Below are 20,322 nucleotides of genomic sequence, written 5' to 3' on the forward strand. Positions count from 1 at the left end.
GAAGACAGTTCAGAATTACAACAGGGGTTTGAGGGAGGTCACAGCTCAGAGGAAGATGAGGAGAAAAGTTGGGAAATAATGGGAGAGGAGGAGCAGGCAGAGTCAGAGCAGCTGCCTGACACTTTATTCCAGACCCTCCATCTCCCAGAGCCCAGCGAGCCTTAAAAGTAGGAGAGCAAAGGACTCAGAGACAGATAGCCCTAAGCGGCAACCATAGAAGGGGTGCTGCTGTTGACGAATGAGGAAGTGGAAGAGACAGGGGTGGGTGGAGATTCACTCGGGACAACACCATTATCCAAGAGGCTGCTCTGTCTCATGAGACCAGGGCCCTGCAGGATCTGATTTCTTTCCGCAGGGCCTGTAAGACAGAGTTGTTCCACCTGGCCTTTGGCATGGAATCAATTTGATTCCCTCCCCCTCTTTCTTTTTTCCTTTCTCCTTCTGTGATGGAACTCCTATTTGGGGGCTTCCCTGTTTTTTTTTCTGGCCCATGTAGGACCAGTCTGGATAATTAGCCTTGGTGAAGACTTTTCATCCCCCCAAAAGTTTTTGATTTGAGTTTCCACTGAAATGAGGTTGCTTTTAATGATGTTTTAACATTTTAATGTTGTATTATAATCTTGTTTTTAAGTTGTATTTCAATCAATTGTTTTTATATCGGGTGTTAACTGCCCTGAGCCTGGTCTTGGCTGGGGAGGGCGGGGTATAAATAAATTTTATTATTATTATTCTTAAACCTCTCTCTGTGAATATTGAACAAAAAGCAGATGCTAAGGACTTTCCCTTCTCTTATCCGTTCCTGGCAACCTGCATTGTGGGTTGGTTCCTCTGCCGCCTGACACCTGTGTTCAAATTTTTAAGTGGATGCAATAAAAATAAGACACTGGAAATATTATTAGAAGCTGGAGAGGTGTCCTGAGCCCCCTGGAGATCATCAGTATTCGATTCTTTAGGGTAGGGAAATGCATTATTAACTATGAAAGGCGCAAGGTCCTTCTACACAACTATGGACCTTAGGATCTGAGTCTATGGATGGATCTTGATGTGCAAAGAGGTTTTTTTAAACTCAATTCCAGTCCTGGAGTTGTAGACTTGGGGTTGGGCTGGAGGTCCCTTCCAGATTCTTTCTGGCCCTATGATTCTTTATTGTAAAGAATCTACCAAACTGGTTTAACCAACAGGAAGACAGGAAGGTACCTTATCCTGTGTTAGACTACCCAGTTTAAGCTGTAACCTCCATCTATGCCCAACCTGTATCTTTGTAGACAAATGCAAATACCGCAATAGCTGCCTGACTCCAGTAGATTTCATTCAAAGGGAACCAAACACTGCACCCCCAAGTTCCTTGCTGTTCAGGGATTGGGAGTCTGCGTAACACTGAGATGGTTTTTAATAGTCAGGAAAACAGCCTGAGCCATGGCAAGGGTCCCACGGAGCCACATGGTGGAATGTAAGTGCAACAAACAACAGTGCTTGCATTGACACCTAGAGTAGCTGGCACAAATTTAACTCCAGGTTTGGATTAAGAAGGGCAGGGGGGTAGAAAGCTCTGCAGATCAACAGAGGAGCAGCTTCTGGGTTACTTTCCTTGCCATCAGCTAGCTCCATGTGCCCCAGCCTTTTGCTCTTCTCCCTCCTGCTTTTTCTCACACTGGTCTTTCCCTAATGCTCCTGCTTTCCTCCTCAGCGAATATGGGACCATTGACGACGTGGATATTGACCTGCATATAAATATCGGCTTTCTAGATGTAAGTTTCGGGACACAGTCACATGGGGGTGCAGTGGGCAGAAAGAGGCTACACACATGCTTAAATGCACTCCCCACTTTCCAGATATCTGCAGACCCAAGAAGCTTGAAAGATTCCCCCAACTCTGACACTGTCAGGAAGGTTGATTCCTCCTGGATTAGCAACAGGAAATTCTCACACTTGGCCTTTGCATTTTTTATGGTGCAATGGGTTGGACAGCTAGAGTTCAGACTTGGAGTCGATCCATTGACACCTAGACTGTTGATGCATGTTTTAATCTGTTTTTAGTTTATTGCTGATTCTGTTCTTTTTAAAAAAGTGTTTTAAAGAGTTGCTTTCACTGATGATTTTATTGTTTTATCCTCTTTGTAAATCGCATTGAGGTTCTGTTTCTATTTTATTTTTACAATCAAGTAGCATATACATTTTAGGGGTGGGGGAGAGAATAGTCCTGCTGGATCAAGCCAGGGGCCCATCTAGTCCAGCATCCTGTTCTCACGATGGCCAACCAGGTGCCTGTGGGAAGACCACAAGCAGAGTTCAAACACAAGAGCAGCTTCTCCTCCCGGAGTTTCAAGCAACTAGTATTCAGAAGCATGGCTGCCTGCAGCTATGGAGGCAGAGCAGAGACATCAGAACACATACATCTGGGAAGCCCACAAAGAAAGGCTTAAAAGCAATGATCCTTATAGTTTCTCCTTGGCATCCAGTACCCATATACAGTGGTACCTCGGGTTACATACGCTTCAGGTTACAGACGCTTCAGGTTACAGACTCCGCTAACCCAGAAATAGTGCTTCAGGTTAAGAACTTTGCTTCAGGATGAGAACAGAAAACGTGCTCTGGTGGCACGGCAGCAGTGGGAGGCCCCATTAGCTAAAGTGGTGCTTCAGGTTAAGAACAGTTTCAGGTTAAGAACGGACCTCCAGAACGAATTAAGTACTTAACCCGAGGTACCACTGTAATGCATGAGTCTGGCAACTAATGATAGTCTTATTCCCTTGTCTAATTCCCAATTAAAGCGATCTAAAACAGCAGCCATCCCTGCAGTGGTGAAGCTACCTGCTCTGGCACTGGGAGTGGCGTACATCCGGGGGCATGGCGCACATCCCAGGGGGCGTGGTGTGCTGCCCGCAGGGGGTGTGGCGCGTGTCAAGGGGTGTGTGTCGAGCTGCGTGCGTCCCGGGGTGTGTGCAGTGAGTGCCAAGCATCCCAGGGGCGGGGATGTGGGTGGCCGCAATTTCACCCGGGGTGGACCCCCCCCCACCTTCGTCCACCAGCGCATGCCTGTCACAGTGAATTCCATAGATCAGGCACCCCCAAACTCGGCCCTCCAGATGTTTTTGGACTACAACTCCCATTATCCCTAGCTAACAGGACCAGTGGTCAGGGATGATGGGAGTTGTATTCCCAAAACATCTGGAGGGCCAAGTTTGGGGATGCCTGCCATAGGTCAACTGTGTACCATGTGAAGAACTACTTCCTTGTTCTGTCTGTTCCAAATCTCCAGCAAAAAAACTTCACTGGAGAGCCCTGAATATTAGGAATATGAGAAAGGGAGGAAAATGTCTCCCGATCCAGTGCCATGATCCACTGCAGTCTTTTGCTTCCTTGTATTTTTCTGACTTCCACTTTGAGCCCTTGGTCCTTCCCCTCTTCCATAGTCACAGCCCTGACTAATGAGGATGCTCTGCTTCTCATTGCAGGAAGAGGTGGCAACAGCCTGGAAGGTCCTTCGGACCGAGCCCATTGTCCTCCGACTGCGGTTCTCGCTTTCCCAGTACCTGGATGGCCCCGGTGAGTATCACATTTGCCTGTAAACAAGGAAGAACATAAGAATAGCCCTGCCGGCTCAGTCTAAAGGTTCACCTAGTCCAACGTCCTGTTTTCACAATGGCCAACCAGAGGCCCATGGGATGCCCACAAGCAAAACCTCAAGCAAAACCTGAGCACAATGCAACCGTCCCCACCAGTGATTGCTGGCAACTAGTATTCAGATACATCCTTTCTCCAGCAGTACTAGTCATTGTGGCCAGTAGCCTCCGGTAGCTTTATCCTCCATGAAAGTGTGTAATCTCCTTTTAAAGCCATCCAAGTTAGTGGCTGTCATTAGCTCTTGTAGGAGCAAATTCCATACTGAATGAATTTTATTATTACGGTCACACACCAGTTCCGGCTCACCTACAATATCAGAAAAATCATAAAACACAACAGGAATACATTGAATTGAAATTGGGTTTAACAGAGACAATTCAGATATAACAGCAGTTAAAAATATACATCAAATCTTGATCTCTAAAATATAACCTAAAATTGTCATTTAAAACCTTAATCATTTTGGTAGTAGTAGTAGAAGAAGAAGAGTTTGGACTTGATATCCCGCCTTTCACTCCCCTTAAGGAGTCTCAAAGCGGCTAACATTCTCCTTTTCCCTTCCTCCCCCACAACAAACACTCTGTGAGGTGATTGGGGCTGAGAGACTTCAAAGAAGTGTGACTAGCCCAAGGTCACCCAGCAGCTGCATGCGGAGGAGCGGAGACCCGAACCCGGTTCCCCAGATTATGAGACTACCGCTCTTAACCACTACACCACACAGCTTGTTCCCTAGGTTTTATGGCAGTCACACAGAATTTGGCCACCCTTAGCGTAATCTATTGATCCTTGTCCTCTACCAGGAGTTTTAGACATTGGAGTTTGGACCCATTTGGAGATTTTTGAATAACAGGAGTGATAAATGCCGAGCTGTCAGGGGCTCAGGAGCAGAGGCACAGGGGAGAGAGGAAATGGAGAGCAAAGGGGAAGAATCTGAGGGCAGCGTAGGGGAGTATGAGAGTGGCCCGAGAGATTCCATGAGCTTCTCCAGCGAATCAGAAGATTCCCAGAGGGGGGCGCCGACGGCCAGGGCAAGGGGGGTCCCAGGGGGGACACACCAGAAGCAAGGGGCCAGCGGGGACTCCCAAAGCAGCAGCGAGAGATCAGGACCAGCTCCTCCACCAGAGCGTAGTGGGGGGGAAGAGTCCCATGTATCAGGACCAGCTTCTCCTCCAGCAGGGAGAGAAGATGAATCAGGGCTGGCCACGCCTCCATCGCAGAGTGAGGGAACGGAGGGGAGGTCAGGTCCAGCTAGCCTCTCCGAAGGGGGAAGCAGTGACAGGAGCAGTGTAACGGTCAGGAGGAAGGTTGCCGGCTGGGCGCGCGCGCCAAGTTCGAATGTACAGGCGCGTGGCACAGCAGGTAACCCGGATTGGGAACCAGGTCCTAAAGCCCACCGGAGGGAGGGGGAAGACTCAGGGGACTCAGCGTCAGAAGAGTCTAGAAAGGGCAAGACCCCAGCGGACAGGCGGACCCAGAGGAGGAAAGAGCAAAGGAAGAGGTGGAGCAAGGCTAGAGTCTTAAACTGGTGTCTGGGGGGAGGAGATTCAGACGGAGCTTCAGCGGTCTAGGGTTTAAGACGTAGGGCTGCATGCCGCGGCTTTGAAATCGAAACTGCGTTTCAATAAAGACTTTTGTACATAACAACGGACTGGCGTTGGTCCTTTGTGAGCTGGGACCTCGGGCAGCTCTGACACGAGCGTATATCCCTGTAGAAACGGCAGTGTAACAAGACATGAGAGACGGTTTCTACCTCCATCAAACTGCAAGGGCAGACTCGTTCCACTTATGGTTTACCCTTGATTCTGACCTGCAATAAGGCAGATGGCAGCATGTTGAATCTAGCAAGGGTAAATGACCGTCTGTATTTGGGTATTTCTAATTTTGACAAATAATTTGCTGGGGTAAATCCTCTCCCATTATCTTTTATTGCTGGGTGTTTATTCATCTCGGCATTGCAGTGCCACATCCCAAATTCGTTGGCGGATTATTGCTCTAGCTTTCTCATAACCTACAGCTATCAGGACTTGTGGGGAAAACCCCAAGCCTCTTAGCTTTTCATGCAGTATAGCTTTCCATTTGGATTGGTAGGAATCCAGTAGGGTTAAGATAAATTTTAACCAATAATGGATCTTCAGAATCCATATCCAAGCACTAACAGGGATTTGTCTGACCTCCAGGCGGACAGCTATGTTAGACACACAAGAAGGGATCCCTAGCAGGCAGCGATAGAACTTAGTTTGGAATGATTCCAAGGGAGCAAGTTTTGAGAAGCTGCAGATCTGAGAGCCATATGTCAGTTGTGTTAATATTTTTGCAGCAAAGACCTGGGAGGCTGCCAGAATATATTGGCCCCCTTTTCCATAGAAAAACCTTATAATAACTTTGGTAGATCTTTGGGCATTTGCAATAGTATTTTTAACCTGATAATACCACAAGCCCTTTTTCTGGAAGGATATACCCAGGTATTTAAAAGATGATACCTGTTCAATAGGCTGATTCTCCATTTGTGTCTCATTCTTTTTTTAGAGAACACCATAATCTTGGATTTGCTATAGTTAATTGTTAATTGTTCAGCATTACAATAAACTGTGAGAGATCTTAGAAGTTTTCTTAGGCCTACACAGGAGAAGGAAATTAGAACTGCGTCATCCGCATATAAGAGAACCGGGAGGGGTGTACCAGCCAATTTAGGGGGGTGGGCATTTTCTTTCTCCATGTTTCCTACTAAGGAGTTAATATAGAAGTTGTAAATTCCATAGTGTTAACTATGCACCGTACAAAGAAGTACTTGCTACTGAAGGGAGATGGAAGGATACAGTTTGTACTGCTAGACTGATAAAGTTCACCAGGGCCGGCCCACCCATAAGATGGGGTGAAGCATCATTTACATTGAATTCTGGGTGCCGAAATACCAACGGATCAGAAAAGACTGTTTACGTATGTGACCACTGCTGCTTGGATGTTACCAGCCCAGAGGTGGAAAGAAGACATAGTCCCTACCAGAGGATAATGGCAGATTAAACTGATGGATTATGCCAAAATGGCAAAAATGACCGGAAGAATCAGAAACCAGGAAGACCAAATTTTTTTTAAGGATTGAGGAAAATGTATAATTTACCTTAAAAGTCACTGTAAACAATTTAAATTATTAGGAGGATTGGAATGATACTTATGGTTGTAATGGAGATGTAATAGATTTGGATTAACGGAGAAGATGCAAGAGGAAAAAAGTTAACACAAGGACCCACAAAGTGGAGGAGGGAAGTCCAAGGGAATTTATGGAATTCTCTTTTTATTTTGGTTGTTTGACAATTGTTTGTAAAAAAATTTTTTTAAAGACATTGATTTCTGGTGAGATCTCATGAGGTCTTATCAGAATCACATAAGATCTTGCCGAAATCTCGTCGGAACCTGCCTCTGCGCAACCTAGGTAAGGGGTGCTTCAGCAGTGGCGGTTTGGTGGCAGCAGGGTTGGGCAGCACTTCCCATTTCATCTCAAGTGGTGAAATGTGATGCACCACCCCTGTAGCTCATTTATTGTGATGCCTTACTATGGCGTCTAGCGCTGAAGCTGGTCCAGTCTTTCAGAAGTCTCTCTCCCAGCTAGACGTTACCTTCTTCCCTTGACTCTTAACTCTTCTTGTTCTTCAGAACCGTCCATTGAAGTTTTCCAGCCATCCAATAAGGAAGGGTTTGGACTGGGCCTACAGCTGAAGAAGTGAGTAAGGCCTTTTTAAGCTGAGTCATGAAGCACAAGGTGTTGCTCTGGAGCAAGGGTTGTCTAGTCCAAGGGGCCACATTCCAGTGGTTGGTGGGGTAAGAAGGGAAAGTGATTGGAACAATGGACGTGACTCTCTGCCCTTCTACAGTAGGTTATACTGTATTTATATTCATATATATAAGTCTTACATAATTCAGAGGGTTCTAGACACAAACTCACCTCTCTTCAACCATATCTGCACTTTACTTTAAAAGCAGTACAGTATTGTATTGTGTGCTTTGGGGTTCAGTGATGGGGATAAAACACTTCCAAGATCTTTTCTTGGACTCCTTTCTACCTGTCCCATTGATGGGAAGCTGTGAATGAGGCCAGCTGCTTCAGCGCCATGGAGAGCTCCCAGTGAGCAACTTACTCCAACAAGGGTTGGAGATTAAAGGAGGCCTTTTGAGGCTCTGTCTCCAGTCCACCTCTCCGGTCCAGGAGAAGGCACTCATAAGAGTCCCAGCTCTGGCTCCAGAGGCCCCAAAATTGTAGGAGCAAGTTCATTGGGCCTCTGATCACTAGCTTCAGTCTCAGAGCCAGGGGCCTGGTCCAGCTTTTCAGCCTCTGACCTATTTAGCCACTGACTTCTTGTTGTGGTCACTACCAGTTTCTGGGTTCATGATACTAATGCTGTCAATCACCGTTTCTCTTCCCAATAGGATCCTGGGAATGTTCACATCCCAGCAATGGAAACACCTCAGCAACGACTTCCTCAAGACCCAGCAGGAGAAGCGGCACAGCTGGTTCAAGGCCAGTGGCACCATCAAGAAATTCCGTGCCGGTCTCAGCATCTTCTCGCCCATCCCTAAGTATGGCTCCACTTTTCCGCTGTCTCCACCCAAGAGTGGCTTAGGGTCTTTCTTTTTATTTATTTATTTGCAATCATTTTTATGCTGCACTTCAGCTGAAAAGGGCTCCCACAGCAGCTCTCCCATATCAGAGAGAAAACAGTCCCTTCCCTCAGGCTCACGGCTCTTAAGAGACATGACACAAAAGGGAAACGTATGAGGAAGGAGGAGGAAAAAAGCAAGCTCAGGCACGAATTCGTAGCGGCAGAGCTTTTGTAGTGAGTAGCAGGAATGGATCTTTTTTAAAGATATGAGCCAAAAGTTGTCTGTTCTTGCAGCAGAGCCAGTGGAGAGACCCTGCAAGCCCCATCTTTCTCCCTGTCCCACAGGAATGGCTGCTGCAGATGACAATTGAAGGACGAGCCTGGTGGAGCTGTTCTTCCTCATAATTCCTTTACTTTGTGATTCTCTCTGAGGGATGAAGAGAGCAAGCAAGCTCTCCAGTTTGGGGTGTACATACATGGGAAGCCCAGCCCAAATATTAGCCCAGAGAAGGTCTTGAAAAGTTGTGCAACCCTCCTTTCCAAAGTCCAGATGGGAGACCCCTCCTTGTTAGCAAAGGGCAAATGGGGCTCTGCCCCACCAGCCTCAATCTGCCCCCAGCCAGCCTCCACCTGTCTTCTCACAAGCAACCCAAGGGGCTGGTATTGTCTGTCGGCTTCTTCCTCCTTTGTGTCAGGGCTGCCCTTGTACACCCAGAATGAGTTGGCTGAGCCTGTCATTGCCTCTGGCACCCCCTCCTGTTGGGCTCCCTACTTTCTATTCTACCTGTCCCAATGGGTGCCAGTCACCACTGCTCCTCCGATTGTGAGGGCCGATCTCTCTGTGTCTCCAGGTCTCCCAGCTTCCCTGTCATCCAGGACTCCATGCTGAAGGGCAAACTCAGCGTCCCAGAGCTGCGCGTCAATCGCCTCATGAACCGCTCCATCTCCTGCACCATGAAGAACCCTAAGGTGGAAGTGTTTGGCTACCCTCCCAGCACCCAGGCAGGTGTCGCCCCATTCAACATTCTGGTGGGTTTCTTCTCTGGCCTTGTCCCTTAGGGCTGGCTATGGGTTTTCTCTTGGAGGGCTCTTGATAATGTTTTCCTCCTCCTAGTACTTAGCAGTTGGAGGTGAGATAAATGACGAGGAGATCATGCAATGCTGGAATCTAACTTCTGTTTAAAAACCTCCAATCAGGGAGAATCACATATGTAGATTCTTTTCCACATTAAAAAAATTGCCTGCACCTAACATTCTTTGTCTGCTATAACAAGAATCCTTGTGCTAATGGGTGGCGGAGTTTAAAGGTTGGGCTGCAAAAGAATCCAGTGCAACAGTTGTGCTGACAATGACTTTAACTTGGTGCTACATTGAATGCAACCCAAAACCCCTGAACCACAAAGCTCCCTGCAAGTAGAAAATGAGCATCTCAAGGAGCATCTTGGGGTTTAACCTTTCTCCTTGACTTTCTAGCTTTCTTTGTGCAGAGAGCTTGGGTTTTTTTTGTTTTTGCTTTTCCATGGGTAAAAGGTAAAGGTAAAGGTACCCCTGCCCGTACGGGCCAGTCTTGACAGACTCTGGGGTTGTGCGCCCATCTCACTTAAGAGGCCAGGGGCCAGCGCTGTCCGGAGACACTTCCGGGTCACGTGGCCAGCGTGACATCGCTGCTCTGGCGAGCCAGAGCCGCACACGGAAACGCCGTTTACCTTCCCGCTGGTAAGCGGTCCCTATTTATCTACTTGCACCCGGAGGGGCTTTCGAACTGCTAGGTTGGCAGGCGCTGGGACCGAGCAGCGGGAGCGCACCCCGCCGCAGGGATTCGAACCGCCGACCTTTCGATCGGCAAGTCCTAGGCGCTGAGGCTTTAACCCACAGCGCCACCTGCATCCCTTTTTCCATGGGAGTAACATTCAAATATGACCTGTCACCTCCCGTTTGAAAGAGAATGATCTGGTAGTTGTTGCACCCACGTGATGCTGCTGAATTTATAGCTTGGCTGCAACCTACAAGGGTATATGTAATGGTTCTAGGGGTTGCTCGTGCGTAAGTCGTTGCCACACCTGGCTGAGTCACCTGGGTGAACCCTTTCTGTCTGGACAGCCACTCATCCGTGGCTGTCTCAATCGTTGGCAGAATCCGTCAGTGGGCGTTTCTTGAACTTCTTCCAGCAAAGAAGTTCTTTGACGCCAAGTCTCCGCCTACTCTCCCTGCGCGGAAGTCTTCTGTGCAGGGAGGGTGTGGGCAGTGGAGGAGCCGTGCTCTCCCCGCTGGTCTCCGGTGAGGAGTCATGGAGCCTCCTCACCGATTCCCCCATCTGCCCCCCTTCTCCACTGGTGCTACGCTGATTTCCTTCCCCCGCAGATGGGCTGCCTCTCTCCCTCCTGGGACGCTCTCCGGCATCCCTCTGGAGCCCTCCCTCCTCCTCTGGCTTCGATGGCAGTTCCCTGACAGTATATTTGGATTGCTTTTCATCTATTGCTCGTTGGAGACATTTGGTCTCTGTTGGCAACTGAGTGCAGCAAAGGAAAGGAGGCCCTTTGTTCTAGAGTCCAGGCCAAAAATAGCCTCCCTTCTCTTTATTCTTCCAAAACAAGTGGGCAGTGCCTCTTTTTTTCTTGTCCTTACATCTCAGATATGCAGGAGGTTGCCTGCCTTGGGAAAAGCTACAGCGAATGTCATTGGAGCAGCAGCTGCTGCCTTGTTATGCAAGAATGGAAAGTCAGTCCATCTTGCCTAGTACTGTCTGCTCTGATTATCAGGGCAATGGCAAAGTTTCATAACATGGTGCGCCGGCTTCTGAGTTCCACAGAACTCTTCATCAGGCGAGATGTTAAAAATGCTGGCGGTATTGGTGGTGGTAGGTGGCCTGGAGGAGAGAGAGAAAAGGCTGTTGGTGTTTGCCAAGCCATCCATGTGGACTGAATATGGGAGGAGGCAGCAGACATTCAAAAGAGGTGCTTTTTCAGGTAGAAGTTGCACCCCAGTCTCCTGGGAAGCAGCAGCACATAATGGCTGTATCCCCATCTCTTCAAATAAAACCACCACAGGAATATAGGAAGCTACCTTAACTTTGATTCAGATTATTGGTTCAGTTAACTCAGTATTGTCTACACTGACTGGCAGCAGCACTCCAGAGTTTCAGACCAAAGGTCTCTCACAGCCCGACCTGGAGATATTGGGGGTTGGATCCGAGACCTTCTTCTTTCAAAGCAGATGCTCTTCTAGGGCTGTGCAACCCCCCCCCCCAAAAAAAAAATCCAATCTGATCCAGGGCCCAACCCTGCACTTTGAATTAGCCTCAATACAATCTGGGCGAAGCTGCAGCTGACCTGAGCTGACCCTGAACCAGGCCCTGCCTCAGTGTCGAATTAGGGTTTAGCCTTCAGACTGAATCTTCTGCTCACCAGCTGATGACTGCAGCATTTGGTCTTGCTGAGTGTTGCTTTGCCAGAGCAATCCCTGTGCAGAAGGTGCTGCAAAGACTGCCTGCCTCTCCTGCTGTCCAGCCACCCTGCCTTTTGACAGCCCTTGGTCGCTCCAGGTGCGTCAACCTGATCTGGGGACATCTTAACCCAACCTGGCTAAAGCCCAGATCAGCCCAAATTGGGCTGATTCATTTTGGGATCTGGGCTGTAGCCGGATCCAGTGCACAGCCCTAAGCTCTACCACTGAGCCATGGTCCTTCTAACCGTTCTGCCTCCACCTATAAGTGACATGCAGATGTTTCTTTGCTAGGCTCAGAAAAGGAACAAAGAGAAGCTAAGCTAGTCCTTATGTAAACACATGCAGAGATTAAAGTTGTCCGATCTTAAGAACAAAAAAAAAAAAAGTCAAATAGAAGCCAAATTGGGTAGCTATACCTAATAGTTGGAGGAAGCATTCCCACAGAGAACACTCTAAATGTGATTTGAAAAAAATACCAAATTTAGCCATAAAAAAGCAGAATCCTAAATTGGATGAAGTTGATCTGACACCTCTTGAAGATGGGATTTTATACTCTAGATGTTGGTGCAGCTAGGTTACTTTAGACCAGTGTTTCCCAAACTTGGGTCTCCAGCTGTTTTTGGACTACAGTTCCCACCATCCCAGACCATTGGTCCTTCTAGCTAGGGATGATGGGAGTTGTAGTCCAAAAACAGCTGGAGACCCAAGTTTGGGAAGCACTGCTTTAGACCAAGGACTAAGAACTGGCAACCCTCAAGATGTTGCTGGGCTGCAACTCCCATCATCCCTGATCTTTGGCCTTGCTGTCTGGGGCTGATGAGAACTGGAGTGCAACATGTGGAAAACCACAGGCTTTTCTGAGCTGGAGAGGGCACACCCATACCTCTCAGAGGTTTGGCATTTGGTTACGTCACCAGCTGAGCTTGCCAGCATCTCTGGAACCCATCATGTTTAGAGTGCTCCTCACGAGAAGTTGCAGGTTGGCTTTGAGATTCAGTTCTGTAGCCTGGCTGTTGCTTGCAAGGTTTCTCAGCCTCAACTCCCTTGCAGTAACAGGCTCTTTTCTTCATGATCCTGTGGAAAGAATCAGCAAGCTTCCGTGGTCGCAGCAAGTTTGCAAGTGCCCAGATGTTGGGCTCCCAACTCCCACCCACCCAAGCCAGAATGGCCAGTAGCCTGGGATTTGTAGTTCAGCAATACCTGAAGAGCCATAGGTTCCCTATCTCTGACCTAGAGAGACTGCAGCCTCTTCTCATATGCCAAGGTCCCAACCGGAATAGGAATTCCAGAGGGTCTGGCTTAGAGACATCCTTCTAGAATATCTTTACATGTAATTGGTGGTCGGCAGATTCGTGCTTGAAGAAAGTTAATGTGTCCTATTGGTGATGAATGAACAGGTGCAGAGTAATGTGGCCGGGCTCTTTCTTTGTCTGCTCACTTTGCAGGTTGGTGGCCACTGCAAAAACATTCCTACCTTGGAGTATGGGTTCCTTGTGCAGGTATGTAACCCTTGTTCTGTGTTTTCCGATTCAGCACATCTGGGAGCCAAAGTGGTTCCATGGATCTACAGGGCTTCTGTCACTTTGGAGATCTGGAGAAGGGAGTTTGATGAAGCACAGACACACATTGTGGAATCTTTTCCTTTGGGCAGGGTTCTGAGGAGGCTTATTTGAGATAAAGGCCACAGCTGCACCATACACTTAAAGCAGTATCATACCGTTTTAAATAGTCATGGCTTCCCTCAAAGAATACTGGGAGCTGCAGTTTGTTGAAGGAGGTGAGAAGTGTTAGTTCCCTGGGATGAGGCATTGATTGTTAAACTGATCTGGGAATTGTGAAGGAACCATTGCAAAGTGCACCGCGGCTGTCATTATTATCTTTATTTGACAACATTAATGCAGACAGTAAAACTAAGGAACTTCTTATCCTTTCACTAACGGCCGCGTGGGTTTGAATTGCTCAAAGATGGAAAACCTTAGACGCTTTGGGACTTTCGTTATGGTATCAGATGTATGGAACCTGACCATTTCTGAAAGAAAGAAAAGAATACATAATTTGAGAGTTATACGAGGCCAAGAATGACCACAGGCTTTTTATGCAACTTGGTGGATATTAATGGTGCCACTTTGCAGCGCCAGATTTCAGCATTATCTATGGAAATCTGGAATTGTGTTCTGACTTCAGATATAGTGATAGATATATTTACAGAGATACTTTCCTCCACCTCACATATATCACTTATGATTTTGTTCTTGTATTCTTCTAAATGTGGAATACGTCTCATGAGATTTAACATTACCTCCTTGGGGTATTGTTACATTTCTGCATTTCTTTTATGTTTGCATTTATGTAATAAAAATGCAATAGCATATTCTGAGCCATGGCTCTTCCCCAAGAGAGACCTGGAGGGCTGTAGTTGGCCCAAGGCCCGAGATCTCCCACCCTTCCCTTCAGCACAGCTCCATCAATGGTCCACGTAGCTGAGTCTTGTTTAATTTTACTGGCAGTGGTGCTTGGGACTGGGCCTTTGTGTGATGGCCTGGGACTTGGGTTCGGACTCGGAACCAGAGGAGTCTCAGTCTGCACCGGATCCTCTGCCTCAGGTGGCATCTGAACCGAGTCTGGGGCCTGATTCTGAAGAGCCCCAGTCTGCACAGGTTCCCCTGCAACAAGCACCAGCTGGGCCGAGTCCAGGGCCTGAGCCTGCCCTGGCTCCAGATCTGGGGATTACCTCGTTGCCTCCAGCTGGGCCATCACTTACAGCTGCTCCACTACCAGTTGGGTCAGGAGAGGCTGAGGCGGCCTCTGGGTCTAGTAACCCACCGACATCTGCCGAGCTGCAGAGACTCAGGTCTGAGAGAAGGAGAGACCTGAGTACTCACAGGAGGAGTGCTCGCCTTCGGGCGAGACAGGGAGGTGAGTCACCGGGGGATCAAGACCGGCCGTTACCCCAACAGAGATAAAAGGCTGTTGGGCCCTGCCCCTGGTTAAGGGAGCAACATTACTGCTTGCTGGAACCTGCCTGAGACCCTGTGCCTGACCTAGCCTGGTTTCCTGCCTTGTGGCTTGCCTTGGCCCTGCTGGACTGTCTTCTCGCAGAATCCGTGGATTCGGGACTGGACCTGGACCGTGTTGCTTGGGTTTACCCCAGGGCCCAGCACACTTTGCTAAGTCTGTTACATGAGATCCAGTGGAGGCTGGTCCATCAGGCAAATGGGGGCACTGCCCCACCAACCTCAGTTGGTTCCTCTCAGCAACCCCCACCTGCCTGCCTTCTTACTTACAAGTAATCCAGGAGGTGGTCTTGGCTGTCAGCTTCCTCCTTAGTTCCAGTTTTGCCCCTTGTAGAACTCAGCGGGGAGGAGGATGGGGACAAAACTAGAACAATTTCACTCTGCCTGCTGTTGGCCACAATGCCACATGCCATCGAAATCTGGCTGCATTGACTGTTGGCTTGGCTTTCTGCCCCACCAACCCCAATGGGCACCAGCCACTATTGCTGAGATCCCTGAAAGGGAGATATGGGAGACTGTATCTTCCTGGGACTTTCTGCAGGCAAAGGGGCGGCCCATCCCGCTTTGCTGCCTAAGGCAAAGCGAGAAGATGCTGCCCCCCTTACCCCCCACTGATTGGGACCTCAAGGCAGTGGTAGCTTCTGACGAGATCAGCAAGATCTCCCGAGAGTTCCACAAGATCTCATCGGAAGCTGCCGCTGTGAGATGCCAGTAACAGGGCAGGGGCAGGCCAGATGTCCACAAGGGTGTTTCCTCATGAAGGAGTGAACCAGCCCTGGCATGTACTGAGCTGTGACCCCCATTCCACAGAGTGAGTCCTTCTTTTGAGCTGGAGGGGGCTCTGTGTCCTATTTTACAGAGGGCTGTCCAAAGACAGTCATTTATCTGAAGGGCTGACTGGTTCAAGTCCTGCGTAGTGAAGAAGAACCCTAAGAAGGCAGAAGTAGCACCTGGACTTATAGCATTTGCTCACAGTCTTTTTTTTGGTTCTATTTCTGTGTAGATTGATTTCTTTCTACATTTGCATCTTCCCACAGAAATTCATATGTGCAGATTTTATGCAAATTGGCCTCCACTTTGTGTGTGATGTGATAGAATCTCTCTGTGTTTGGCCATGTCGAAGTGTCCACCTTGTCTGATCTAGACGTGGTTTCCCCTCTCATTCAGATCATGAAGTACGCTGAGCAGAGGATCCCTACCCTGAATGAGTACTGTGTTGTGTGTGACGAACAGCACGTCTTCCAGAATGGATCCATGCTGAAGGTACTACTCTCAGTCGGCAGGGCGTGAGACTCTTAAGTTCAGGGCTGTGGGTTCGAGACCCAGGTTGGGTAGCAGCTTCATACCTGACACTGCTCGGGAATTCTAAGGAAAAACAAAACAAAAAACAGTGATATTTCAAAACCAGTGGTTAAGTCAGTGCAGTTTTGAATGGAGCAACCCACCATCTTGATTCAAAAGGGCATCCAATCACATCCAAACATAGACAAAAACCTCCTCCTTGATTTCTGGAGCCACTGGGTAAAATTAGGTTATGATATATTAAGAGCTATGCAAATGCATAGTGAACAAAAACTTTCCAAGATATATGGTAGAATCTACCCCTTTAAAACAGTTTTTGTGTATTTAACAATATTTACATAATGCTTAATTAAAATCCAAAAAACTCCCTAACCCTCTGACTTATTTCCATAACATATTATAAAATACTCAGAAGAAAATATAAATCCAAAGTGGGGGAAATGTCACTGTGGGAAAGGTTTTCTTCACTGGTTATAAAATCCCTGAGCTCAAGAGCTGAAGAACTTTGTGGTCCTTTCGTTGGATTTCTTGGTGGGGGAGCTGAGTGGACGCTGGAAAAAATGGGGGGTGTTGTGTAGTCCTTGATTTGTCTTGGTTAAAAAAAGAACGGAGGCTCTGGAGGTCATGTTAATGGAGCATGAGGCAGGGGCAGCCCTGCCATTGGGCAGAGCGAGGCAGCTCCCTGGGTTCTTGGATCAGGGCAGTGGCGTAGCGTGGGGGGTGCAGGGGGGGCCGGCCGCACCGGGCGCAACATCTGGGGGTTAGGGTTAGGGATAGGGTTAGGGGGCGCAAATCCAGGGTTAGGGGGCGCAAATTACTTGCCTTGCCCCGGGTGCTGACAACCCACGCTACGCCACTGGATCAGGGACCTTCTGCATGCAGAGTTATGGTCTCTCCTGGTCATCGGTGGTGGCCTCAAGGAAGTGTTATCCTGGCATGCAGACGGACTTTGGCACCTCTCTCTCTCTCTCTCTCTCTCTCTCTCTCTCTCTCTCACACACACACACACACACACACACACACACTAGTTCTGCGGCTTTTAAAATCTTTTATTTTTGCCTTTCTTCAGCCAGCTGTGTGCACACGGGAGCTGTGTGTCTTCTCTTTCTACACTCTGGGTGTGATGTCCGGTGCTGCGGAAGAGGTGGCCACAGGAGCAGAGGTACAGGGGCTAGGGTGCTGAGCTGGAAGGGAGGACTGTCTGGGGCCAAAACTGGGAACCAAACAATAACCGAGGGCTCGCCTGCAGCCAGGGCTGATTCTTGAAAGTTCTCTTTCTGTTGTTCTTCTGGTGTCACTCTTTCATCCATGCAAGTGTGACGGCAATAAAATTAATGGTGTCGTTGCAATCTATGGAAGCTGACTGAAGAAGCAAGGATTCTGTGTACTGTATAGAAATTTATTCATGTATGCGACTACAGTGGCAAGAATGTTACTTGCCCCAAAACGGAAAGAAGAAGTCCCAGCAAAAGAAAAATGGATTTATGGAATATGCAGAAATGGCGAAACTTACCGGAAAAATAAGAAATCAAGATAACAATTTTTTTTTGTAAAAGAATGGAAATGGTTTATTGAATATTTACAAATAAATTTTAAACAGATAAGAACATTGGTGGGATTATTGCAATAACCTGCAGTTTTATAAGAGTATCTATTTAAAGTAGATGAATAAATGAGCAAATTAAGTTAATTTGGATATGCAAAAAATATTAAAAATAAATTTAAGGAACTGCAGAAAGAGGATGAAGGAAGTAGAGTTTTGAAATGATTGTAAAATTATTGACATGTATAAAACATAATAATAATAATAATAATAATAATAATAATAATAATAATAATAGAAGCAGTAGCAGCAGCAGCAACAATTGACTGGTCAGCTACAATGCTGTACATAAAAAGAGAGCTGGGGCATATTGATTTGTATGTTGTTTTCATGAAGATACATCCTTTAAGGCATACTTTAAATTATGCACTTTATCCTAGTACAGTAGTACCTTGGTTTACGAACTTAATCCATTCCGGAAGTCTGTTCTTAAACCAAAGTGTTCTTAAACCAAGACATGCTTTCCCATAGCAGCGGGGGACTCAATTTACAAATGGAACACACTCAACAGGAAGCGAAACATGTTCTTATTCCAAGGCAAAGTTCACAAAGCAAAACACCTACTTCTGGGTTTTGCAGCGTTCTTAATCCAAGTTGTTCATACAGTAAACTAAGACATGTTCTTAAACCAAGGTACCACTGTAGATGTTTTTTATACACATTACCTTGTGGAAGAAGTGCATTACAGAAGCCTGAGAAGTGCAAATTTTTATGGACAGCTGTGCTTCAGTTCAAATATTGTTTTGAAAAGTGTGAACTGGATATATTTGCCTTTAAATGTGAATGGAATCAAAGCTCTCCTTTTTCACTATGGATGAGTATGCCTAGCCACTCATTGAGAAGGGGGACAAGCTTTATTGGAACATCTCCCTGGGAATGCGGCCTCGGAAGCTATCCATCCCCACGTGGAAGCTTCTCAGCCCTGTATTCTGCTCTGGTCAGACCTCACCTGGAGTACTGTGTCCAGTTCTGGGCACCACAGTTCAAGAAGGACACTGAAAAACTGGAACGTGTCCAGCGGAGGGCAACCAAAATGGTCAAAGGCCTGGAAACGATGCCTTATGAGGAACGGCTAAGGGAGCTGGACATGTTTAGCCTGGAGAAGAGAAGGTTAAGGGGTGATATGATAGCCATGTTCAAATATATAAAAGGATGTCACATAGAGGAGGGAGAAAGGTTGTTTTCTGCTGCTCCAGAGAAGCGGACACGGAGCAATGGTTCCAAGCTACAAGAAAGAAGATTCCGCCTAAACATTAGGAAGAACTTCCTGACAGTAAGAGCTGTTTGACAGTGGAATTTGCTGCCAAGGAGTGTGGTGGAGTCTCCTTCTTTGGAGGTCTTTAAGCAGAGGCTTGACAACCATATGTCAGGAGTGCTCTGATGGTGTTTCCTGCTTGGCAGGGGGTTGGACTCGATGGCCCTCGTGGTCTCTTCCAACTCTATGATTCTATGATTCTATGATTCTATGATTCTATGATTCTATGATTCTATGACTCTGGTTTATTTTCATGAAGATTAAACAATGCCCCGTTGCCTCTGTCTGGGCAAGTCAGGATGGAGATGAGATGAGGTGTTGGGATATGTCCTCTTCAGTTCCTTCTCTCTTTCAGGTAGTGGACCTGCTGGTGGCGATGTGCCGAGCTGCCTTGGAGTCTCCCCGCAAGAGCATCATATTTGAGCCTTACCCCTCTGTTGTGGACCCCAGTGACCCTAAGACCCTTGCCTTCAACCCCAAGGTTGGTGTAAGGTAGCAGGCCCAGGGCTGCGAGGGATTCTTTAGACTGGGGTGGGACCCATGATATATGGAGGCTGGCTCCATAGGGGAGCCTTGCAAGCAGAAAGCCTTACTCTCCAACAACTAGTATTCAGAAACAATACTGTCTCTGGCAGAGAATAGTTAACTCTGGAGCATGCTTTGCATACGCTGGGACCTTCTCAACACTCAGGTCATGCAGTTTCCCGGTAGTGGGTCCAGGGAAATAGGGCAGAGCTATTTGTGTATCTGATGCATATTCTCTCTATTTTTCCTGACACACAGAAAAAGAACTATGAGAGGCTGCAGAAGGCTCTGGACAGTGTCATGTCGATCCGTGAAATGACCCAAGTAGGTGCCCACAAATTTTCTCTGCCTCTTGCCCTTGAATGAATGAATCTTTATTTGCTTCAGCCATCGGCCATAGCAACAAAACAACAATACAATATACAAAGAATAGAAATAAAAAGTCAGTTATATAAAATACATTTTAGGGTTTTGAATCAATAGTCAAACAGGGGATCTTATTCTGTTTTCCCCAACTAAAAACCTTGCAACCTTTGCTGTCACCTGCTCATCTTCATCTGCCAAGAGAAAGGCAGCAGTTGGGCGACCCAGAATGGACAATAAAAGAGGGGTGGTAATCTCATTCTTCAAGTCTTTATAAAGAGTGCAAGCCAAGAGGGCATGCACCACTGATTTGGTACTGCCATCTCCACAGGGACATGAGCATTTTTCATGTGGAATCTGTTGGAATCATCCCTCAAGTACAGCTGAGGGCAATACATTCAATCTTGCGAGAGTAAAAGTGCATCTATATTTTAGAATAGGACGCGGGTGGCACTGTGGGTTAAACCACAGAGCCTAGGACTTGCCAATCAGAAGGTTGGCGGTTCGAATCCCCGCGACAGGGTGAGCTCCCATTTCTCGGTCCCTGCTCCTGTCAACCTAGCAGTTCGAAAGCATGTCAAAGTGCAACTAGATAAAT

The 20,322-nt window shown here is 47.4% G+C and overlaps 1 protein-coding gene across 5 annotated transcripts in view; it reads left to right on the plus strand.

Annotated features, from left to right (window-relative positions):
- The window catches only part of PARP6 (poly(ADP-ribose) polymerase family member 6), a 53,214-nt gene that overhangs the window by 17,436 nt on the left and 15,456 nt on the right, over positions 1-20,322 (plus strand). For 3 of the 5 annotated variants that reach the window (XR_013833047.1, XM_079953293.1, XM_079953294.1), the window contains exons 5-14: positions 1,688-1,748; positions 3,455-3,545; positions 7,275-7,341; positions 8,046-8,195; positions 9,070-9,247; positions 13,108-13,161; positions 15,844-15,939; positions 17,048-17,140; positions 19,192-19,317; positions 19,620-19,685. Coding sequence is in view for 4 of the 5 variants with exons in the window: in XM_079953293.1 (XP_079809419.1) it covers positions 1,688-1,748; positions 3,455-3,545; positions 7,275-7,341; positions 8,046-8,195; positions 9,070-9,247; positions 13,108-13,161; positions 15,844-15,939; positions 17,048-17,140; positions 19,192-19,317; positions 19,620-19,685 (982 nt within the window). In the remaining variant the exon portion in view is untranslated. The remainder of the gene's footprint in view (positions 1-1,687; positions 1,749-3,454; positions 3,546-7,274; positions 7,342-8,045; positions 8,196-9,069; positions 9,248-13,107; positions 13,162-15,843; positions 15,940-17,047; positions 17,141-19,191; positions 19,318-19,619; positions 19,686-20,322) is intronic. The other 2 variants (XM_079953295.1, XM_079953296.1) reach the window with 1 other exon arrangement.

Source organism: Podarcis cretensis (assembly GCF_951804945.1).
Source record: "Podarcis cretensis genome assembly, chromosome: 14".
In the NCBI taxonomy this organism is placed as follows: Eukaryota; Metazoa; Chordata; class Lepidosauria; order Squamata; family Lacertidae; genus Podarcis; species Podarcis cretensis.